The sequence below is a fragment of the Ammospiza nelsoni genome, chromosome 4, assembly GCF_027579445.1.
Source record: "Ammospiza nelsoni isolate bAmmNel1 chromosome 4, bAmmNel1.pri, whole genome shotgun sequence".
Classification (NCBI taxonomy): Eukaryota; Metazoa; Chordata; class Aves; order Passeriformes; family Passerellidae; genus Ammospiza; species Ammospiza nelsoni.
In genome coordinates, this window is record NC_080636.1 from 20,245,770 (window position 1) to 20,269,798 (window position 24,029).

The 24,029-nt window shown below is 46.6% G+C and overlaps 1 protein-coding gene across 3 annotated transcripts in view; it reads right to left on the reverse strand.

Moving 5' to 3' along the window:
* The window catches only part of MXD4 (MAX dimerization protein 4), a 39,172-nt gene extending 15,506 nt beyond the window's left edge, over positions 1 to 23,666 (reverse strand). Inside the window, exons 1-3 of one of the 3 annotated variants that reach the window (XM_059469880.1) lie at positions 23,539 to 23,666; positions 22,831 to 22,930; positions 13,613 to 13,642 (exon numbers count right to left, since the gene is read on the reverse strand). In XM_059469880.1, coding sequence (XP_059325863.1) covers positions 13,613 to 13,642; positions 22,831 to 22,930; positions 23,539 to 23,602 — 194 coding nt within the window. In that variant the 5' untranslated portion in view covers positions 23,603 to 23,666. Of the gene's footprint in view, positions 1 to 13,612; positions 13,643 to 22,830; positions 23,000 to 23,538 lie in introns of all 3 variants that reach the window. The other 2 variants (XM_059469881.1, XM_059469879.1) reach the window with 2 other exon arrangements.
* Between the last annotated feature and the right edge of the window lie 363 nt (positions 23,667 to 24,029).

A 24,029-nucleotide genomic window follows, 5' to 3' on the forward strand; every position in this document is an offset into this window, starting at 1 on the left:
CTGAACTGAAAGCAGCCACCTTGGAAGTGTCCAAACAGGGGATAACAACTGCTGCAAGTGCCTCTTAGCATCACAAGCTTTCAGAGAGTCAGTGCTGCTCTGGACTCATCTGCAAGTTTTCACATGAATACTGCTCAGCAATGTCTGGTGCTGTTCCCAATGCTAAGGAAATAGAGAAAACCTCTGCTGCCTGTTAACACAGCCTGTTATTTCCATGTTTTGCACATTTTATCACTCTGAAAAATATTTTGGTTCTTTTACACTATATCTAAATGCACATTTCAGCAGTTACAGTGCATTTTATTTACTTTCCCTTAGTGCCACCTCAGCCCACTAGCTGAGTCCAGATTCCACACTTGACCTTTACCTTTTCACCTTCCAAAAGATGCCACTTGTTCACATTTTAGAACATATACCTGGAACCAGAACTTACTCCTACATCTTTCAGTACACATAAGTTAATGGAAGCATCTGCAGCGCCACAAATGGATGCATTTTTGGCCAGTTAACAGAAAGCTAGCTGGAATGCAAGCTGGGAACAGGTGACTAGTAGCTGGTCTGTGAGAGGGAAGCTGCTGACTCCTAAAAGAGGGAATATCTGGCAGACCGTGCTGCCCATGTTGCCTCCTGTCTCTCCCACCATTACCTGTCGCTCCAGTAGCTCCTTGCTGAATGCAGTGACAATTGCCTGTCCTAAGTTACATGCACTGGGCTACATCAACATCTCATCTCTCAAAATTCCCACAAGGAGACTTTGATGCACTTTGTGCTCTGGTTCCCACCAAAAGGTGAGCTGCGGTCACCCATGTGCTGCCATAACCCGGGAACATCAGCTAAGAAGGGCAAATGACAGCAGCTCCCAAGGCTTGCTTTGGGCTGGAATGACCCTGCAAAGCAACATGGACAACACCAGGACCAGAGACCTGACCAGAGCCTCAGCAGCTGGTGGCTTGCCAGAGTGCCCACATGCTGTCCCTTCAGGAACCTACCCAGCAGCAGAAGCACACAGACTGATGCATGCCCCACAGTCACACCTGACTTTGGCCACCAGAAGAAACAAAAGCCCTGTGGCACAGTTAGTGCCTCTTGCTGCACTGCTCCTCAACCTTCTCCCACTGGAGCTCCTGTGCCTGCAAAGTGAGCAGGAGCTGACTGAGGCGTGCGAGGTGTGACAGGGATGTGTCACACGACGGTGCACGCTCACCCACGTCCCCGCACCGCCCCCAGGCCCAGCCAGCAGCCAGGAGGGGCTCAGAGGAGCCCTTGGGCAAGGCAAGCACAGGCAGGAGCACCTCAGCAAGGACTGCAGCACAGGGGGAACACCAGCAGCTCTCACTGGTATCGGTTTTACCCACTGGGGAACCAGAGCCTTTGCCCCTGCAGCACTAAGAGCTGCAGGACCATCATCTGACCACTCTCATCTCTTCTCCTTGTTTTTTTCCAGACTCATCCCTGCAGGCAGGTTTTTCCTCACAGCTTTCCCCATGCTTCAGCCATCCCACTGTCTTAAGCTGCTCTTATCTGAAGAGCAGCCATGAAAGGTTTAAAAGCCCTTCATTGTTTTTGTGTCTCGGCAATAACTAACAGCAACACACAGAAATCTGAGATGTACTTCATGGGAAATGTCAACAGGAATTTACAAGCTATACAGGGATTCTCAAAAGCATCACAAGCAAAAGTAATGGCAGCTGGATATAATTTGTCTTTCCTGGATGGTATCCATCATAAATTTACATGTATGAGATTCTACATCCTTTGACCATAGGCAATAAATCTCTGACCTTGCAAGAATCTGAGGCAACAGAAATCAAACATTATGCAAACAGCTGAAACCCACTGCAGTATGTTTTTGCCCTTGTATGGATTTCTTTTCTTCTGCAAAAAAAGGGGAAAAAAGGAGATTCCAACTTATATTTTAGCATATCAGCCTTTAGGTTGTGCTCATCTATAAAGAACAGTTTTCTGTATTTTAAATCTTCAAAGTCAATGTCAGACAAATAGGAACAATTCTTAGAGCTATAGAAAAGGAATTTCTTTTTCAGGTGTCTTCTATTTTTAGCCCTGTTATCTACAGATTGTTTTTAACATTTACCTCTCTAACACTTTTAAGCAATAGTGAGGGAAGTGTCACCTGGTACCATGAGCTCAGCATCACATAGTACCTACCTAATCCAGGCAGATGAACAACAGTGCCTTGTAGAGAAATACATGAATGATGGAAATACCATCATACATACTGAAAACACAGTCCACAAAAAACTAGTCAGCCATGCTTTTAATAAACTTTATTTAATACTTCTTTCAGCCAGCCACCCATTTGTTTTGCATATTAAAATGTGCTCATTACAATTTAGTAGTCCTCCTAAATTAGACCTCTTAAACCCATCTGTCTTACTGGCACTCAAGTTTCTTAGATTACACTGCAGGGAGACTCAAGTTTGTCTGCTACCTCAGAATAGTGTCAGACCCAATTAGATAAGGAAAGTGCTGCCACGAGATCATGCCATTACAGGATCAAGCAGTTGTAATTCCCACTTGACGTGACATGGAGGCACACACGTACTCACACGCTGCCCACAGAGCCCCAGCAGTGGGTCAGGACGTGCAGCAGTAAAACTCTGGCCCTCCCTGGCAGTGGAGAACCATAAAGCAAATTTGCACAGCACATCCAAAGCCATGGTGTGAGTCTGCAGACCTGCAACAGGTGTGTTGGCTTTTGCCACCTTTCACAGTACTCTTGGAAGGAATTTGTCAAGGACCGCAGAGAGTGGGTTAAAGAGAATTACATTAATTTAAACAAGGAAAAGCTGTGTAACAACAACAGGTTTGCACTGGATTTACCCACATAGGGGAACAGGATGATAGTGATGATTTTTCACAAATTAACCATTCACCACCAGGTGGCTGGAGAGGATGCAGTCTGCCTCCCCAAGAAGTGGCTCCTGGGAGCTGCATGTCCCTCTCACGTGGGGCTCCAGGACCAAGGTGCAGCTCAGCTCTGTGCACATGAGCTACACATTTATCGACTGACAACACCCCAGAGCAAGTCACTGCTCACAAATCAGCTCATGGCTTGAAACCGGCTTTAATTATCAGACTGTTTCCCCACATCAAAATGCTAAGCAAGAACATCGTGTCTCAGGACAGCTGCCAACAGGAAGGATCTTAAAAAAAAGTGTGGGGGAGACTACAATGCTTAAATAAGCCTAGAGAAGTTGAGCTGCAGCACAGCACTAAGCCAAGAGAGCACACTACTGGGCCTAGTGAGCTTTTTCTGCCTAATTTTAAACCTATTTTAAACCTAAACCCTATAGACCTAGTTATTTTGTACGTGTGTCAAATGAGGGGAGAAATGTGTTCAAGTCTGTTTTTTTTTTAATACCACAGTATGATGCCAAATTAAAGGAGAGGCAAGTCAAGTTGAATTATTTTAGCTAAATTAAAAACATGCATTGCTGCCACACACTGAGCACAAGGCCTAGGGACAGCAGACAGCCAGAATTAAGCAGCCTTTTCCTGCATCAACTTAAATGACTGTGAAGCATTAATATTTGCAATACTGGGTACCTGTGTCTGTGATTTTATTGTCTATTGAACCTCAGTATTCAAATATCAAGTATCCAGTTCAAGCAGCCTGACAAATGCTGTAGGGACTCCACGTTCCACATGCACAAGGCACCAAAAGAAACAACAGCAATTTACACCAGTTCTAAAACCTCATCAGAGCTAAGGCAACTCTGTCTCCAGTTCAGCACCTAAACAATTACTTGCTCCTTCACAGTGGTAGGAAGTTTTAAGCTCTGATCAGGAAACTATCAGAAAGAGATATTTAGTGCTATGTGTTACTTTCATTTTTGCTTCTGCTATTACTTCCTCGGCACATGCACCTACCAAAGCCTCGTGGCCATCTTAGAGGGAGCAGCTAATGATGGCAGCTTGAGCATGCACAAGTGAATTGACTTCACTGGGCAAGGAAGTGGTGGGTGTTGCTCTTACCAACAAGAGCAGATACTTGAGATGTGTTCCAGTGAGACAGCTGAGGTGCCCTGGGACAACAGCAGGGTGCCTGTTCCAGCCAGCTGAAGGCTGGTTCAGACCCCAAGTGAGAACAACAAAGGAGAGAAGAAAATAAATCACACTGAAGTAATTAAGAATACATGTCCCCAAATGTCTTGCTGTATGTCTCCAACTCCCTCATTTAAACCTTGTAATTAGAGGTGAATGGAAGACAGTGAGGTGTATGTATAAACAAATTTAGGGGAGGGATTAAATGCACTGACTATAATTAAAGATGGTCACTTCCAAGGCTGCAATGGGTACTTTTACTTTCACGTGAATTAAAAGCTGAATAAACCTATTTCTGCCACCACCCCCACAAACAAAAAAAGAAAAAATCTGGCATCAAGGGACAGTGGAGACTTGCAGATATCTGACAGTCCTGCCTCCAAGTTTAGATACAGCTTGCCACAACACCAGTAGTGCCTTGTTTATAATTTAATGTCCAACCAATTTCCCTTTCCATTGAACAGTATAAAACTAGTTGTCCTGAGCCAGATAAGGTGCAGTTGAGCAGAGTCTGAAAATTATCCATCTGGGGATGATAAGGTATGCAACACCTTTCAAAACTCTCCCTCCTTCTTTCTTCCCTGCAAAACTCAGCTCAGATTTCTTAAGTGCAGTGTCCTGAGGTTATCTGGCAATGGAAGGAAGCACCAGAAGTTTGGACTCACTTGCCATGTGAGTATGTAAAGTCAGGCAGTGGGAACCAAGACACCCAACAGTCTATTTAAAACACCTCTTAGCACCTACACCCAATAACTGCTTCTAGCAAACACACACAACAAGCTCCCAAATTTCCCTAGCAGAAATTATTTGCTCCACCCATGTTGTTCATTGCAGCAGTCAACACAACAGCACTTACCAATCGGGATTAAGTCAGCTTTCTTGGGAAATTACAGGGTTTGCTACCTTTATGTTTTGTAAATACCAGCTAATGTGCTATGTAAGACACAGAGTGTCTGTGCAGCTGGTATTTGCAAACACTGCTGGTATTCCTTACTTCAATAGGAGCTGCTGAGTCCTGGCAGCAATTACATGCCAGGCAGGCCCCTTATTTAGCACCTTGTATCTTCATTTAGTTACCCAAACTGAACCATCAAGGAAAGAAAAGCAGATAAATCTGTTAGGCATCAATCCCAAGGAGGCAGCTGGGAGAAGAGGACTCACCACTACAACTCCAGCCTTTTACAGGCGTTTTGCCACCTCCAGATGCAGTCTTTGACTGTTACACAAATCTGCTTTGTTGCAATAAGGTAGAACCTAATAAAGGCTTTCTTCATGTAGGGCATGTAGCCTGCAACCAGAGTTATTAGTTTTTCAAGTCAGAAGCATTGCAACATGACCTCATGTACATACATCCCAGCCCACACCTCTGCTGTGTCGGCTGCGCCAATCTCCATGTGCTACAAAATTAGTCACACTAATTTGTGTAGAAAAAAGCTTGTGCAACATAAACTAGCATTAAACAATAATATTAGCCAATTGACATCCTCTGACAAGTTCTGTCACTCTGCTCTAACCTAGAAAGATGTGAACATAGCTCAGCATATGTATTTCCATCTCAAAAGACAGCACTCTATCGAAGTCCCAAAACAACTCTCTCCTTCCACACGTAGGGAGGAGTGGGTAGAAGGAATATCTTATTTATTCCTGGGGATTGCACAGGGCTTTAGGACAAGAGGAGTCAGTTTTTAATTGGATCCCATGCACAAGGAAGGGGCTGGGGGGGGGGGGGGAGTTGGTTTTGGTTTTGTTCTTCCAAAAAAGGCCCAAATTAAACTTCTGTGAAGAAATTGCCTTATGCTTTTTCACATTTATGATCTGCTGTCTAAATGCTCATGCTCAATACAGTTTCTGGAACCTTTCTGCATCCTCTGCAGCTGCCTGGATGTGATGCAGGGTTCAGCCTGGAAGCAGGCACAGCTCCTACTGAAATTCCCTGGGCATGAGGCAGAGTTGGGCCCACAGTCTGCCAGTGTACCAAGGGGAAAAAACACAGATTAAAAACTACTTGACCTGCAAAGGAATTCTATGCAGTAAATCTAAGCACAAGTGTCTGCTGACAGAGACCACGAGGGAAAAGGAGCATGAGCTACAGCAGGGAAGTACACACCGTTCCATTCAGAAAGAGACATTTTGAATTTGGGACCAGGCCATGGTATATCCAATACCCAAGTGAGGTAGTCACTCCAGGGAAAGGAGTCCTAAAAATAGAGCTACAGATGCCAATAGAGCATGGAGGCAGGGAGAGGAAGGGACAGGACAAGCAACTCACAGAACACAGCCACCTCCTCCAGCTGAGGTTGATTCCTTTTTGTCTACTCCAAGCAGGGGCACTGGGACGTGAATGCTCATGACAAACTTGGGAGAAAGAAAGCCAGGCTCCTGCAGATCTGGTGTGAATCCAGAGCCAACCTTGCCTCAAAGAGCTGGAGCTGCACTGCTGACTTTCAGGCACATTTGCTGCTTCTTCAAACCACAGCAGGTACCACTTCTGTATATTGGTCTGTGGGCTTCCACAGACCTGATTGGCTGGGATTCAGCCAAGGATTCCCATTGCATTATGTAAGACTCATTTCAGAGGCCAGCTTCTTAAAGTCCATTAGCTGCCTAAATACCTTAAAAAAAAACAAAAATCAAATTCCAGCTCACTTGTCCAGATGTAGCTAAGCAAGCTTAAAAAACCCCTATTTTTCAAAATACCTAATTCAACTTTTTTTTTTTCTCCTCCAATGAAGAGAGCAGTCACCATCAGGCCTCTCCTGCCCTATATGCAGGGAATCAGCACCTAACTGTCCTGAAAGTACCAGAAAGTGTGGCCCATCCATCTCTACTTTGTACAAGTCCAGCCCACTTTCTCTACCATGCTGGATGAGAACTTGCCAGGTCAATTAGCAGATCCTGAAAACATAAACCACCTTCTACATAGTCCATTAGAGGCTGACACACAATGGACTTATGTTTGAAGAGAGGGATGAACAAATTCAAGTGGAAAAAAATGCATGCACTTGGTTTCTCACCCATCTGCTCCCTGCTGGCTGCTTGGCTGGCCAAGAAGCACAGAGCTTTCTGGAGCCCAGACCCAGGACTCCACTCATGCTCCACAGTCCAAAGCTGACTACAGCAGAAAAAAGGACATAATTGAGTCTAAACTGTATTTTAGTTCCATCTTTCATTGCAAAATAGCAACTTTGTCCAAATCATGAGTATGTGTACATTTCTGATACCTGTAATATAACTTCCTGAGCAGATTAATTTTCAAGCTTTGTCTGCTTAATACACTCCTCCTTTCCAAACCAGCAGTGTAGGTAGGAAGATTTGTTGGAAGTGCATCATCAGGTGAGCTGCTCTGTGCACTGAAAAGACAACAGTTCAGGGCATAGGTATCCACAGCAGCTACTGCAGCAGGTACTGCAGGACAAGTCACAGGTCCAGACACTTGATGGCTGCCCAGAGATGAAAGGAACAGCATTTAAGTACAAAGCTGTGAACCTTCCAATTTCTTTAATTCCACAGATCTGTCAGACTCAGAAGCATGGGTTGCTTTCATAGACTTTGCTAAACAAGCTCTGCAAAAAAATTATTACAGAGATTTTTAACACCTGGTAAGAGGGGCTTTAAGATGACATTCAGCCTTGCCCTGGCTGAGGCAATGCCAGTTACCTGCTCACTACAGCTGGAACCCTCAGAGAAGCAGTCATAGCTGGGGAGGGGGAGCAGATGCCCAAACCAGGGTGGCTTTCAGCTCACAAAAGTAAAATCACACTCCTAAGACATTATCTTGCTCAAGTAGTGCAAAGGCATATTTATTGCAATTCACTGGGATTGTAATAAACCTCTTCATACCAACCAGAAGGTGCAAAAAAAAAACCTTTTTTCTTGACAAGAAAACCAGAAGAAAGACCTAGTACAGAGGTTAGATTCTGCTAGCAAGACAATGTGGTTCCCACCACTAACACAGCAGCCACATTATCTGAATGGTTTATGCACAATCTGGACAGATCCTAGAAATGGCAGCAATTTTTATAGACCCATTATAACAATGAGATCTTTCCCAGGTCAGCAAGACCCATCCAGCACAGCACTTTCCAGGAAACAGCAGCCAAAACTGGATGCTTAGGAAAAACATTAAACTGGCAGAGAAGTGAACTGTAACTGCTCTGTACTGTAAATTAACACTGTCACTCAAAGAAGCCATCCCACCCCTCCCCGTGACACAGCAGGGTGTGCCTGTGACAGTGAGCTGGCTCAGGAAGGTGACCTGGCCAAAGGAGGAAGCTTCTCCCCTCCTGCTGTGCTGGCAGGAAGCAGGACCCAGGAGCACCAGTGTGCAGCCAGGGCTGGGTGAAATTGCTGGGGGAAGCACAGCACTGAGACACTGGGTGATCCTTCCCTGGAAGGACTTTACCCCAGCACCAGTTCAGGGGTTTCCTCAGTTAGTGGTGGCACCACAGCCACTCAGCATGAGGGATCAATGCAGTTACAGCTTTTTGCTGCATAACACTGCTAACCACAATAGTAATTTGTGATTTTGAAAAGGCAGCCCATAATAAAAATAAACATTAAGCATTGTTTTGGTATGCCATTATTTCAATGACCTTTCAGTTCTGTTTCAAAACTTCCAAGTGTATCACCAACTGGCAATTACATGCTTTTCATTAACCCTACAGTTTACTAACATGAAGAACCACAGAGAAGATTTCAGGACATCCATCTAGGCATTCTCTCAGCTTATATAAACTTCAAGCACCAAGCAGCTCTGGTGGGTGAAACTGATGTACCAATGAATGTAACTGTGCTTTTGAATGTGCAATTCCTCCATGAGAAAACCACCTGTCAGGACTTAACTTCAGAGGCACCTGCTCTGTTTTTTAATGTTGTACATAATAATGCTCCCATCAAAATATATATTGCTTATCAAAGCCTGTGTTTCTGTAGGGATACCCTACAGAAACACAGGCTATATTGCATCATCGTGTGCATCATCATTCATTCACACGATGATGCAATATAGAAACTTTGCTCTGGTAAGATTTTAGCTTTAAGGACTGCACAAAACTTGCATCAGTATTACCTTCTGTGCACAAGGGAACACTTTCAGTCTCCCCCACTCAGCACTCTACACAGCACATACATTAAGCTTCTTTGGGAAGAAAGAAAGATTTGGGGGTTTTTCCATCTTTAAGGTTTTGCACTGTCTCTCATGTATTCCCCATTCTCTTCTTGCACTTCTGAAAGTTCAGGGCTGTCTCACTCAGCTGATTCAGGCCAACTCCACAGCAGTCTCAGCTTGAACAGCAATGCCTGGTTTTTACCTCCATCTGGCTCAGCTTACCAGCTTTTGTCAAATCTAAGCCTGAGGACGTGGGACCTAGATCAGCCATACCAGGGTCACACAGCAGTTCTTCAGCTCACATGGTGCCAGTCTGGGGACAGCAGCACGTGGCTTGCTGATTCTGAGGTACACTTATTCATTTCCTCACTAGTTCTTAAAAGCTGTTCTTTAAAATCATCAAGTTTCACGAGCTGTTTCCACAGACTTTGCCAGGGGAAGGGCAAGACCTTGAACCTCTCTTGCAGCAGAGCTCCTCATGGCCAGGCAGGACTGAATGAAACCAGGGAAGTCCTGATGGGTTGATCCCAGTATCCTCTCTCAGGGCTCTGTGTCCTTTGACAGGAGGTGACAGAGGATGAGACATCATCTCTTCCTTGCACAGCCCTGCCCAGGCTGGGGAGAAGACCACAGTGAACAGCCAAGGGCAGGTTCTCCCTGCCTTCAGAGCAGTGTGGAGATCTCAGCACAGTCTTCAGGGACATACACCTTGGCTTTTACCTTCTAATGTAGAACTAGTATAAATTGATGCAAATAAATGAGATTATGCTGTGTCTTCTAAAGAAGCTTAAGTCTCTCATGAATTCTTGGGTGTTTTTTTACACTATGAAAGCTGAATTCCTCTATACAGCTGTCAGGTCGATTTAAAAATTTCCTTGCAAAAAGTCATGATTACTAATTTGCTTACTATTTATATTGCTCTGTGAAAGCCTACAGACCTAATGGTCTGGCTGGAAACAACAAAAGATACCTACATGAATATACACATTTGTCATTAGGAACTAGTTACATCCAAGTGCCACTCTGACTAACCTGTCTGTAATTATTAAAATATCCTCTAGGACCTCAGCTGTCCCTAGGATAGAAGATTTCTTGCCTTCCTGCTTTTTATTTAGGGGTTTTGCTGTTTCACGGCTCCAAGATGCATACCTTAAATGCACAGGACCAAAACAAGACTGCCATTAGAGGGATGAGTCCTTACAGAGTTTCCCTGTAAGAACCCACACCAAAGTTCTGAGCAAGGTATTCCAGAGAGACATAAAGCAGAGAAAAAGGAATTTCATATATGAATCACTGAGAAACACTTTACCATAAATGTAATCTGAATTCTATCATATAATGAAATTTTTTTCTTGCAATTACATTTCTGCTTTCGTCTTCCTCTGAGCACCCCCTCAAGAGCACACAGAAAAGAGACCCAGCAGCACAAAACACAAAATAAAGTGGTAGTGCCAAATGGCCAAGCCAGCACACACAGAGGTCAACCACTGCCATTCCCCCCAACACTGAAACCAGAGATAAAACCTCTGATGTGCAACAGCAGTGCAGAACCCAAAAGAGCAGCATGTACATGAATGGCTGCCATGGCTTTCCAGTCACCAGCATCTCTGGCCATGCTGACACAGGACACGAGGCTGTGTACAGGAGGAAGCCATTTCCCTGCCCTCCAGCACGGAGGACAGCCTCAGACACCACGTGAGGGACTGGGCATGCAGGAGGACACGCGGCCATTCCTCTCCTCCGCCTCGACAGGCTGCTGTGAGATAACCCAGTGTGCCTTGCCAGAGCAGCATCATGGCAGTGCTGAGTCAAGGCACCGGTCCTGGAAAGGAGACACCTCCAAAATCAACATCCAGGGCTTCCCAGCTGGCAGGGCAGGGCTGCACCGGAGGGGGAAGGCAGGCTCTGCCGCAGGGACACACCACAGCTGTGAATCTTCCATTAAAGCATGCAAGACACTTCATAGATCTTAATGTAATTTTAGTTAAACACAGTGAAAAACACTATGATCGGTATTATCTACTCATACACCTACAGTGGTGGAGGAGGGGGTTGTTATAAAGAAGAAAACAGAAATTGCAGGAGTCCTTCACACCAATACATCAGGCAGCTAGAACTGTACACACCTCATCTGCTTTTGCGAGCACCCATTTGCACATACAGGGATCTTGCACTAATTTGCAGGTTCTCACCAGGAAGAATAAAAATCTGGCTTCAAGTATAGTTTAACTGCAGGAGGCACAGCAAGCAGCAGTAGTTAGAAACATTAGTTATATAATCACAAGACATACTGTGCAGTTTACCTATTTTGACCTTGAGATGGCAAAGAAAGAAAAGGTAGCAAGGCAAGTACTATATGGTCCATCTACTACAAAGATACAACACAGAACTGAAAGTGAGATCAGCGATTGAACAATTAATAGATTCTCCTTCTGGCCCTGCATCTGCTGCAAATGCTGCTGTGCCTCATTTACTGTGCTGCTTAAACACGTTAAGGCAGAGAAAAAGGAAGAAGAGGAAAATAACTGAAGGAAAAAGAAAAGGAATATGCAGATTAAAGTAAATTCTTAATGATGAAGCAGGAGGAGAGGAAGAAATTGAACAGAATGAGAAAGAATCACAGTTGGGGGCAATTTTTTTTTTCTTTTAAAGAAGTGTGACCAAAGGACAGAATTTTACATCCAGTTATTTTCCTGAAGACTCTGTCAGCAGAACTTCTGCCGTTACGATGTCACTGCCTTAGCCAGTGCACTGCATTCTACTGCCCAGGCCTGTGTTTGTGAGCTTGAGCCTTTTCCAGTTCCTCTCATCTGTAGGATGACCACATGGCTATTAGGCACAGCTATAGTTTACTCATATTACAATTAAACTACAGGAAAGCATGTAAGCATGCAAGGGAAGTGATGCACAACTGCAGCCACAGAACAACACACAAAAAAACCCCACGAGTTCAAGCTTGTTGTGCCATCAACGACATTTCACCTATTTAGGACCATGCAAACAGGTTTAAATCATATCCACATATACCCCCCTCGCTTTTGCTGTATGTGTGAAACCCGAATGACCACAAGCAACACACAAAAAAAACCAACAAAAACCACCCGAACGAACGGGCGTTTATCCTGCTGCCTGAATGGTGAGTGAAAGGCAGAGGCCCCACAGTGAGGGTGCCACGGTGGGAGCGAGAGGCAGAGCCAGCACGGCCGCGGTGTCCCCTCGGACAGGCAGAGCCAGCACGGCCGCGGTGTCTCTGTGTCCCCTCGGACAGGCAGAGCCAGCACGGCCGCGGTGTCTCTGTGTCCCCTCGGACAGGCAGAGCCAGCACGGCCGCGGTGTCTCTGTGTCCCCTCGGACAGGCAGAGCCAGCACGGCCGCGGTGTCTCTGTGTCCCTCGGACAGGCATAGCCAGCACGGCTGCGGTGTCTCTGTGTCCCCTCGGACAGGCATAGCCAGCACGGCCGCACTGTCCCTCTGTGTCCCTCGGACAGGCAGAGCCAGCACGGCTGCGGTGTCTCTGTGTCCCTCGGACAGGCAGAGCCAGCACGGCCGCGCTGTCCCGCTGTGTCCCCTCAGACAGGCAGAGCCAGCACGGCCGCGCTGTCCCGCTGTGTCTCCTCAGACAGGCAGAGCCAGCACGGCCGCGCTGTCCCTCTGTGTCTCCTCAGACAGGCAGAGCCAGCACGGCCGCGCTGTCCCTCTGTGTCCCTCGGAGCGGTGCTCCCGGAGCCCGCCCGCAGCCCAGGGCCCAGCTGCACACACACCCTGGCACGGTCCAACACCCGCGGGATGAACGCTGCCTCCGGAACGGGGCAAAGCAGAGCTCCGCACCGCGCGGGGCTGCTCTAAGCTCTGTCCTGGCTAAGCCCGGCTTTCCCGGCGCTGCACTGGCCGGAGCAGGCTCGGCTCAGGCAGTGCCCGCTCCTGCCCCAGCTCAGCTGAGCTCTCCGGACAGGACACCCAGCACCAAGGAAACGGACGGAGGGGAAAAACGGATCTCTAGGTACTGATATGCAAGATGAAAATTAACTGCACTTTAGGCATACTTTAAAAGAAACATAAAATAACCCTGTGTGACACATTGTTCCCGAAAATCATTCACCTTAATCACAAAAATACTTTGCACTTACAGCATTTAACACTTCTAGCAAACAGTTGCTGCAATCAGATTCTTTGTTAGTAACAATTCGGTTAACCAGTTACAGCATTAATCAGTCCAAAGCTAACTATTAGAGATGTTTCAAAAAGAGCACACCAGACAACAGGGGGAAAAAAAAAGCCAAATAATACTACAATTATTAGATTTTAGTGGATAAAAAAACCAAAACCAACTTAATGAATTATTCACCGCAGAATCAAAACAATTTCAACAACATGTTCTTCAATAAACACAATTCAAATGTCAGCCATACATCTTTTAATTATCTTTTTTTCAAGACTTACCTATGTTTTTCTAGTTCGTTGTGTGATGACCTATTAAAAAGAGAAAAGAAATATTAGAGAAAGGATAAATAAACCAAGATTTATAATATTTTAAAGACAATACTTGCATAAATTGCAAAAGAGTTCTCTAAAATACGTATTTAACATGGATTATGAAACAGCTTTTCTTTTAAATTAGTTCACTTTTATATTCTTCAGGGTATCAACTGAATTTCCATGAGTAAACTGTAGGTTTGGGGGGAATTATAATATATTTGCATTTATTAGTGTTCTATACATTCAGAGACAAAAATGAACATTAAAAACTGAGCAGGTTAGTAATAAAAACAGCCCACGAGATTTTTATCAGTGAAGAAAAATTATGAGGGGGTAGAAAGTGTTCGAAGATCTAAATGGTAACAGGCAAGAGCAAAAAGCACCCAAAAAGCCAGCTTTCAAGCCCATGGAAAAGCAGAAAGAAAAATCAGCAGCTAATCACTGCTGTTGTTGTTGACATCTTAATGGCAACAAAAGAGGAATCCTCTTAATTCTTCTCAGTCTACAAAGAGAAAATAAAACCCCAAAAAAATCATAGCCCCTGTACCGACCGCAGCAGCATGTTATCCTTTTCCAATCTACTTGGATTAAAGATTTTTTTTTTCTTCTTCAACTCATGCCTCGGTTTCTTTGCCATTAGGAGGCAGCCCTAAATTCTTGGGGGATTTTTTTTTTAAACTGATTCAGCTAAAAATATTCATTTTATTTATTTACACAGCTCAGATTAAAAACATTCCTAAAATGAAGTTACTGTCGCCGCCTCAGAACCAGCAATTTTCTGTACTTTCAGTTTTGTCCCACTGAAAACATGCCCAGCACGTCAGGATCAAAAGATGCAGAGGCGGTGGCAGCTTTTAGGGCTGGCAGATTATGTCAGAGCAGCTCTGCTGGAGCCTGCTGCAGCCCCAGCCTGCAGCTGGGCACGGGGTGCAGAGTGAGGTGCCTTTGTGCAGGGCAAGGGGGAGCAGAGCCATCCCAGGGGGATTTGGGAGCCCTCCTGCACAATTCTGCCTGGTGCCGAGCTGTCCGGCTCTCCCTGCACACACCGAGCTGCTGGATGCTGGGCCTGGGTGTGACCGATGGCAGAACATCACTCCAGGCACAGAGAGGGAAATAGAAAGCAAAGCTCACACAAGAAACATCCAGTGAACAAACCCACGAGCAGCTGATCTCAGGCCAGTGCAGCTCCTGATTCTGCAAGGAACCAAGTGAACTACCCCTCTGCAGGTAAAACTGAAATGCATAGAAGGTTCAGCACTGATGCCAATCCACTCTCACCAGAGTGTTGGTACCAAGACATCAATGATGTCAACAATTACCTGGCATCTTTTTCTCAAAAGCCTATGAATGAATTCTTTATGTATTTTTGTTGCATCAAGTCAGCCGTGACCAAGTAATGTGTGTATTTCTACAATGCCATTTAAGTGCTCCTGACCAATGCAGCAACACTACAAGTGTTAAACACATTTTCTGTTCTACATTACTAGGGCAAGGTGGGCTTGGTCATTTGGCTATCTTAAGACGATTTCTTTTTTATATTCTACTCCTATTCTCTACACAGAGGTCAGACTTTCTCTACAATCATTTCTCCACACCATTGTTCACAAAAATTGACAAAGACCGTGCTAAATCCACCAGTGTTTATGAAAACACATGGAGAATAGAAGTTCAGTAGGGAACCAGTGTCCCCAAACACCCTCAACAGGCCTGTCAAAGGCACTGTTTGTAGGGAACTTTGGAACCAGAGAGGAAATACAGGCCAGCCTGCACTCATCCCTATGACATGAACTCCTTCTGGCAATTAGACACAAAGGTGAACACAGTCACTCCAACTGGCCCATTCTGAGCTGCCAGCTCCCAGCAGCTCTGGCGAGCACGCACAGGAACTGCACGGGAACCACTGGCCAAGGAATTCTGCCTGCATGGAGTACCGTGCTGGGCTGAGAGAAGATGCTGTGAGCAGCTGGCAGTCCTGCACACAGCACATCTACAGGGCACCTGTGGCACATGGAGGGGATCCTGGCATTCTCCTGAGGTACATCCTGCCAGGGCAGCTCTGCAGCACACAGCTGTGGGTGTGCCAGCTGCCAAAGCCAGCAGCAGTGACCATGTGCCTCTTGGCAGAGCTCCTGGGGACACAAAAGCCCCAGCGACACCTGCAGTGTGCAAACGTGGGCACCAGCCACACATTTCAGGAGGTGACAGGGGCCAGCTAACGCCCCAACTATCAGACCCCAGGCAGGAACCAAAACTAAGAGTCCTTTTATCTGAGAATTGCTCCATCTACAGAGCAAGTTAAATACCCTATTACAAAGCATGACAGGGATTTCTTTGGTTGGGTTTGTTTTCAGAAGACATGAACCTCTCTTGGTTTTATTTCCTTCACTGTCTACAGCACAGTATATTTGCAAGAATATCTGTCTCCTGCTGTTTATGCAACCTAAAGTGAGGGAAAAAACCATAAGAACTGGTCTCCACACAATCCAGTACCCTGTTTCAAAATGGAGTCTTTTACTAATTTAGTAAAGATAAGATGTAGGTCACAACTAATAAGATATATGTATATATGTACTTATAAGAGAGAGACAGATCTATGACTGTGGTTTGCAGACAAATGGTCTGTGGAGCCTTTCAAAATGGCTTCAGGAGAAGGAAGACTTCTGGTATTTAACTCAGGTTCACTCTACTGACTGCTTTTTGTATCTCCACAAAAAGCTTGGAGAAGTTGAGGGTAGCAGTGAGGGGAAAAAAAGGTAAAAAGGTTCAGTTAAAAATAAAGAGAAAAAGCCAACAACAAAAAATTCTGCAAAATCACAGATTTACAAGAAAGGGATAATGAACACTGGTGCTTAGACTACACTGTTGATCTGAGACAGCTCTAATATCCCTTTAGCAAATGCCAAGCAGTTCACAGACTATAAATTTTATTTGTGAAGAAATTGTCAAAAGAAGATTTGAAAGAATATAGAGGAACCAAGCAAATGCAGCCATTGGTCTGCAAGATGCTGTGCTACTTCTCACAGCACATCCCCAGAGCCATCCCCATCCATCACCTTCCTTTTCCCCAATTCTAGGTATTGGATTTCACCTTTTGGTTGAACATTTAGCAGACACACCTAAGAAATTTGTACAGGTGCTAACTGAGATTGCAAGACTAACACAGAAAAGGCAAGGGCCCCTCCACCTACACTGCTGCCAGTTTATGGGTGAGCCAGCAGGATCTGGTCACATGCAGGCTAGGCTGAGATTTCACTGTATGCAGGATGCACAGCCTGTTTCAGTATTCAGACAGCTTCCCTACTCCTCCCTCCATCCATCCATCCATCCATCCATCTGCTCAGCAGGAAGGCAGCAGCTCCTGACAAAAGCAGGGATGTATAGCAGTGCTGTTTATTGCCCTGTGTTAACAGCAGCAGGTCTAGACCGTGACTCACCAATACACTTCCAGTTGCCAAAGCACTTTAAAGCACTGTAGGGAGCAAAGCAGGGTACTGAATCAAGTGCTTGAAACAGTGGCAGCACCTTACCAGTGCCAGGGCTTTCTGGTGCAGGCAGGACTGCCAGGGTGTGGTACAGCCCATGTGCAGGATACAACTCCACCTCAAATCATGCAGCCATGTGAACTACACTGCAAGCACTTCACCTTTTGTCCAGGCCAAAAAAGTAAGAACAAACAGAACAGGAAGCTTTACAAGGTGCTACATCTTAAGTGTCTGCATCCAGTTCCCACTACCAAAAGTGCAGGTGTGTAAAAGCACAAAGCTTACACCTGCAGTCTTGTGTGAATGTGACTGCTGTGCAGCTTTTCATTGAAAGGATCCAGATTCACTTCCACGAAATTCTCTGTCCACATACCTAACCTGCTGTGGAATGCACCTGAAAATACTACAGTTCACTCCACAAAGCACAGACAAACCTGAACATAAGCACACATTCTGCCTATTATTCATAGCTTCTGGGTTGTTGGTTTTTTTCCATTTGTTTCAAACTGGATGCATTGCTTACAGCCTGTCAAAGAAACAGCCTGTACCAAATTAATCCACTAAAAATTAATTTTGCATTCTCCTCACAGCGAAATTTAACCAGTTTTGCAGATTCAGCTGGGATCTGGGAACCAGGCACTCTGGCACAGCCTTGATGCAGAGTTCTGGCTCTGGGATCACATTCAAGTTGGTGCTGCCACATGTTTGCAGTGGCCAGGTCTGAATGTGCTTCTAATACGGTGGCAATTTGTTTTCCTCAACTGCACAAGCAGTGCAGCTTCCAAACATTGCAGACCTACTGCAGTTCCTCAGGGGGGACAGGTCCACTGGTGAAGTCTGTTATACTGGGACTAAAATGCATTATTTTGAAACCAAATGTGGCAATATCAATTGCTGTCCTAGCTTCAGGAAGGCAAACTGAGAAAGATCTATCGAATTCAGAAATCCAGGTGAAAATTCAGCTGTGTCTGCACAGTCTGCTTTGCAGTATTTTATTCTTGGCCTCTCACAAAAAAAAAAAAAAAAAAGGAAAAATAAACCAAAAATCAGGCCCCGATCCCTAAGCTGCTTAGTGTGGGCACAGAAAAACATCTGCAGAGAGCAAGGGGCTCGCTCTGCGGGCCACAGGTTCACCCTCACCATGAGCCAACATCAACAGAGGAATTTGGACATTAGGCTCTGTTTTTATTTGAAAATCCAAATGCCGCTTTCATCTTTTTCTGCATATAACCCTTTGCCAGAACACAGCACGAAGTACATGTCTATTTATATAACATATGAGCAAAAATATTAATTAATTAATAGACACAGAAGATATATTTATAACCCGGCATTTATTTTGCTCCCTCTCCTTCAATAAACCAGCTCCTAAATTAACAGGCCAAACACACTGCATCACCGACATTCAATTCCTTTCTCTGAAAGTAAATTTAACTGTGACCTCAGTAGACTGGCATCTAACACTAAGATTTTGCTTTTCATTTTCGCTTATTTCTGACCCTTTCACAGCAAAGCAGCTGCCTGAGCTCCCTGGTGCATGGGCAGACACACACCTCAAACCCAGACAGAGCTCAGGGTACCCAACACCTGGTAAGTGTCACCGCAGCCAGGGCAGAAGAAAGCCCAGTTATCTGCAGGATTGCATGTTCCTCTGTGAGACTGCTTTGCCTTGTGAGCAAACGTCACCAAATTTCAGATTTGTGTCGCATTCCTCCTCAGCACATCGCACACGTGTCACCTATCTGTTTCTTTAGAGCAAAAACCAAGCTTGACTTTTGAATATTTGCTATTAACACTTCCAAGGTACACTAGCAATAAACCCAGTTCTTTGTTTTATGCCTTTTTTTAATTCTAAGTACACCTTAACAAGAATTATTAGACTGCATGGCGCTGCTTTAGGAACTACGTACAGCCACTGCTCTGCGGAGACATTTATTACACTATAGTCAAGTACCTGATAAGTATTATTGTAACAAGATGTGACCTAGGTTTACCTCCCAGCAAAAGATAATATTGTGGCTTTCTCTAATCTCCTGTCCTCTTCGCAAAACAAGAATCCAGTTTCATTTGCCAGAGGATTTTGGTCAAAATTACTGGGGGGAAACAAGTCTGAATCTCAGCTGAGGACATGGTACGAACAGCAAACAAGAAAGAAAACAAAGCAGTTTGGTTTGTGTGACATGGGAAAGGGCACATCACAGGAAACTGAGAAGAAAACATGTAAGATCAAGACATTTGAATGTGCAAGTGAAACAGAAATGGCTAAAAACTGTGTCTGATTGCTACCAATGACACCAAGGATATTGTTTATCAACAAACTGCTAACAACCACTTTCAATTTTGATTCAAAGCTAACAGTGAACAAAGCAAAACTGTTAAATTCCTACAGTGGACAGAAAGCCTTTAGATTTTGGCTAATTAAATGTAATTCTGCTGGTATATTTCCCTGCATGAATCAAAACCTGCCAAAATTACTTCTCACTCAATTGCAGTCAAGAGGCCAGCAAGCTTTTAGCCCAGACCTGACATCCTGTCCGAAGGGCTGGCAGCCTCCTGCCCCTTCTCCTGTGGGTCTGGGCCTCGCCAGCCACCCACAAGGGATGGGGGTCTCATCCTACAGATTCTTACATGAACATCACCAGCACCTCGGCAGGGCAGGGAGGGGTCCATCGGTGCCCTTGCTGAAGGCCAGGGCAGCTGGAATCCATCCCTGCCCATCACCCAGCCTGCAGTGCCTGGCCAGCACACCTGTGCCACACGGGGTGTGCTCTTCCCCCCACAGGCAGGCACACAGGGGGGAAAACACAGAACAAAGAAGAGTACAGCACGCCAGGCTTCCTCACATCTGACAGTTTTTCTCCTCCTCCCCTCTTTTCTGATTTTCCAAGAATAAGGAGATGTTTTTTGTGCTTTTCTGTATGTATACCTCATAAGGCATAAAAAAACCACAATGTATGTGCATATATACATCTCTCACTTTTTAATCTGATCAGATGCTGCAAGCAGCAGGATACAGAAATAGATAATGGAAACAACAATGCCCCTGCAGATCTGAAATGTGCAGTTAGCTGCTCCTTTCCTACTCCTCCAACCTTAAGTATGTATTTTTAATCCAGAAAAACAATGAAATAATAAGGCATGAATTTCAGACACGTATGCAATCTCCTGTTAGCAATCAGATGCCTCCCTGCATCTAATGCTCCAAACCCAATGAGTCTGGAAAACGGTTAAAGTGGAACAACATGGACAAACACTGCTCGGTGGTTCACATCACCCACGACCACTCCAGATCCTCTGAACTTTGGCCAGTCGTCTCCCTCTGTTAATCTTTGAGTTGCTTAGGAAGAATTAACTGTGTTTCCAAAAATCCACTCTAGTCTGGGGCTCGACCCCTAGAGCCTCTAAGCTCCAAATAATAATAAAACAGTGATGCTGGTGTATATCATGTATTTTGCCCTGCATATTTAAATGCAGGGGTAATTTCTCCCCTGCAAATCTAAGCATGCAGGAAAATGTGAGCAGCGATTGCTGGACATGGGTACAAAGCCCATAAGGACAATGCAGAGGCACCCACAGGGCCCTGCTGCTGTCCCTCAGTCCCTGATGGAGCAGGGAGCTTCATTAAAGCAATGTCCCTCTGATTCCCACATCAGCCAGCAAACCTGGTACCCGTGCTGAACCAAACCAGCCACTGTCCCGGCAGTGTCCACACTGGAAACCATTCCCTGACAAGCACTGTCCTGTCCTGTCACACACATGACCCATCCCTCATCTCTTCACTGCAGCTAGAAGAAAACCGAGTGTGAGCAGATGTACACATTGTAGGATGGCATTTTTGAAGGTTGCCACTGCTACGGAGTGAGAATCAGAACAACATGCTAAACAGGTAAACAAATACAAATCTGCAGGCAGAAAAGCAGCAAGGTAACTGCAAGTGGATCTGTGTGCCTCAACTTCAATAACACTAGCAAATTTGTAACCAGAAATCTTTTAATTCTGAGGTATTTGATAGATTACAAATCCTCTCCTAAAAACTCCTGAAAGCAGCTTACAATTCAGACAAATAACTATTTTGCAGCGGATGACAAGAGCCCTAAGAACGGAAACGATGGAATAATAGCTCTGTAAGTAACAAAGATTTCTTGAATGCAAGAGACACACAAGAAATCTGTCCGACTCAAGGAGCAATTTACAGCTGGAAAACTTATGAAATGTGTTTTGAATTTTTTTAAAGGCAGTGAACATACTTTATATGAAAATAAAAATCTTAAGGAGCAAAGTGTCTCAGGACATAAGACACTCCTCCCACTCCTGATGACTTTCTCTTTTAAAATCAACTGACTGTCTTCTCATGCTCCATGATGAGACAAAGAATTCAACTAAAACTATAACCAAAGTAGGAATACTGCAATTAACAGCCCCCAAAATGGTTGCCTTGCTCGGAGCAGGGGCACGGGGGCACAGTTTGCTCCCCCTCAGTAATCTTGGAGACACACAGTCGGCCGCAGCAGGCACCACCAGGGCGCTCAGCAGCTCGTGTTTTTTGCTCAAGGAGGGAGTTCGTCAGCTTTTGATTTCGGTTTGCACCTCCGGTGCTCCACGAGCAGCTCCTGGCCGCCTGCCGGGCGCTTCCCCAGCACCATCCGAGCCGGCCGCAGGATGCCCAGCGGAGCAGCGAGAGCGGGCCCGCCGAGACTCACTGCTCCTTTGGAAAACAAGTCACGTGCAAAGCAAGTTCATTTTAGGCTATTCTACAGGAGCCACCAGCCAGCATGACCATGCAGAGCAGAGCATCGCTGCCCCGGGACGAAGCAGGCCCAGCAGGGCACGCTCCTCGGTCCTCTCCGGAGCAGCCCTGGAGGAGCAGAGCGGAGCAGAGCTGGCAGAGCCCAGGGCCGGGCTGGCTCCTGGGCAGGGGCCGGCAGCGTCCCCGTAAGACAGCCGGCCTGCCGCACGTACACAGCCCGAGCAGCAAACAAAGCTGCGGAGCCTGCGCGCAGCCGCGCTCGGCTCGGGCCATCGCAGCGCAGGTAGCGGCTGCGGGGCAGCACCAGAACCGGGCGCCAGCCGGACAAACAACCGCCGAGCCGCGCACCCGGCCCGTCTGCGGGCGCGGGCCGGGCGGAAGGGGTGGCGAGCCGGCGCTGCAGCACAGCCCGCGGGCAGCTCAAGCTCGCTCCGGCACCTTCCCAGCCCGTGCCTCCCGGAGAGGCCGGAGGGCGGGCGGAGTGTCTCCCCCGCCGCCCCGCACACGCTGCCGGCCCGGAGCCCAGCGCCGCCACAACCGGAGGCTGCATCTGCCCGGGCTGCCATGGGGGAGACGGCCGGCTCGCTGCCTGCGGTTCATAAATGAATGCCGGGGGGAAAATTAGGTGCCATGCAAAGAGAAATCCGGGTGGCGATTATGGTGCTTAGGTCTGCAGCAAAAGCCGCTGTCGGCGAGCGCGGAGCAGAAGGAGCGATGAGGGCGGATGGGTCTGAAGTGCAGTGAGTACTAAGGAGATGGTGTACGCGTGGCAGTGTTTATATGAGAGATCAAAACAGAGCCAAGCCCATCCAGGGGAAAAATGGCGACTACCGGGATGGGGAAAACTGAGATACTGGATTAGTTATTATTTTTCATAAATGTATGCACTGCACATAAGCTAGACACATTGGAAAAGCTGACGATTCATTCTGAAAAAGCGGTGCGTCTATTACCTGTTATTCTGGGATTTTCTGGCCATGGTGCCTGCCTTTGTTTTCTTTCTGGAATAGTCACTATCGAAGGGTAACACTGATGCATAGCCATGTTCTGCTTCTAGGGACAAAGTCAGCATTAGTGGCAATATATTTTTTCCATGCAATTTTTTCCTCCTTTGCAGGAACGCTAGGGTAAAGAACAGAATTTTTTCCGGTTGATTTGTTTGGATTTTATTCTGGCATCTCTTAAAGAAGAGAGACAAAAAAAAACCATAACTCGGTAAACCAAAGGGAAAAAAAAAAAAAAAAACAACAAAACGACACCGAAGTGTCGAAATTAGGAGGATTATTGGAGTGCACATTAAAAGCGAGGCGGATCATGCAAACCCTTGTCACGCTGCGCTGGGGGAGGGGAGCTGCCATACAATCACCGACTGCCACACACGGAGCGGCGAGAGGGATCCTGAGCGCTGCCACACGCACCGTCCCCATCCAGGGCGGCACAAACAACCCCCTTCTGCTTTGCTTGGGGGGTTTTATATTAAAAAAAGCCAAGATCCGAGCAGCGATGCTCCCCCAGCGCGGTGCCGCTGGCGCAGCCCGGGTCCCCCCCGGGCAGGTGCGGGCTCGGGGCCGCTGCCCCGGCCCGGCCGCCGCACAACAAAGGCCGAGAGCGGCTGGGAGCGCCTGCGGGTGCCTGACCGACTGCCCGCCTGCGCCCTGTACCTCGGTCTCTTCGCTCCAAGTACTCGGCCGCTTCCAGGAGGATTAACAGGGAGTTCAATTCCATGGCTGCCCGTCCCGAGCCCCCCGCGCCGAGTTCACGCGCGGGGACTCCCGAGCCCCCGGTTTTAAGCACCTCGCTCAACCTACATTTGACACACAGCGGACGGGCAGCCCGCGCAGCCAATGGCGAGCGGAGAATGCGCGCGGGGCGGGACATAAGGAGGTGGCCGGACCAATCGGCGGCCAGAACCCCCCCCCCCGTCGGGGCAGGGGATGTTGACAGATCCCCGCCGACCGCGCTCATTGGCTGCCCCTGTAGTAACAATTTAGAAGCCGAAGCTTAGCAACAGCACGTGGTGGCCCGGCCCCCTCGCCGGGTCATTGGCTGCTTCCTTGCAGTTAAGAAGGCCGAAGCCGCTCATTGGTGCGCGGGGCGTCATGCAAATGAGGGTGGCTAAGGGGGCCAATGGGGCCGGAGGCGCGTGCCGCGC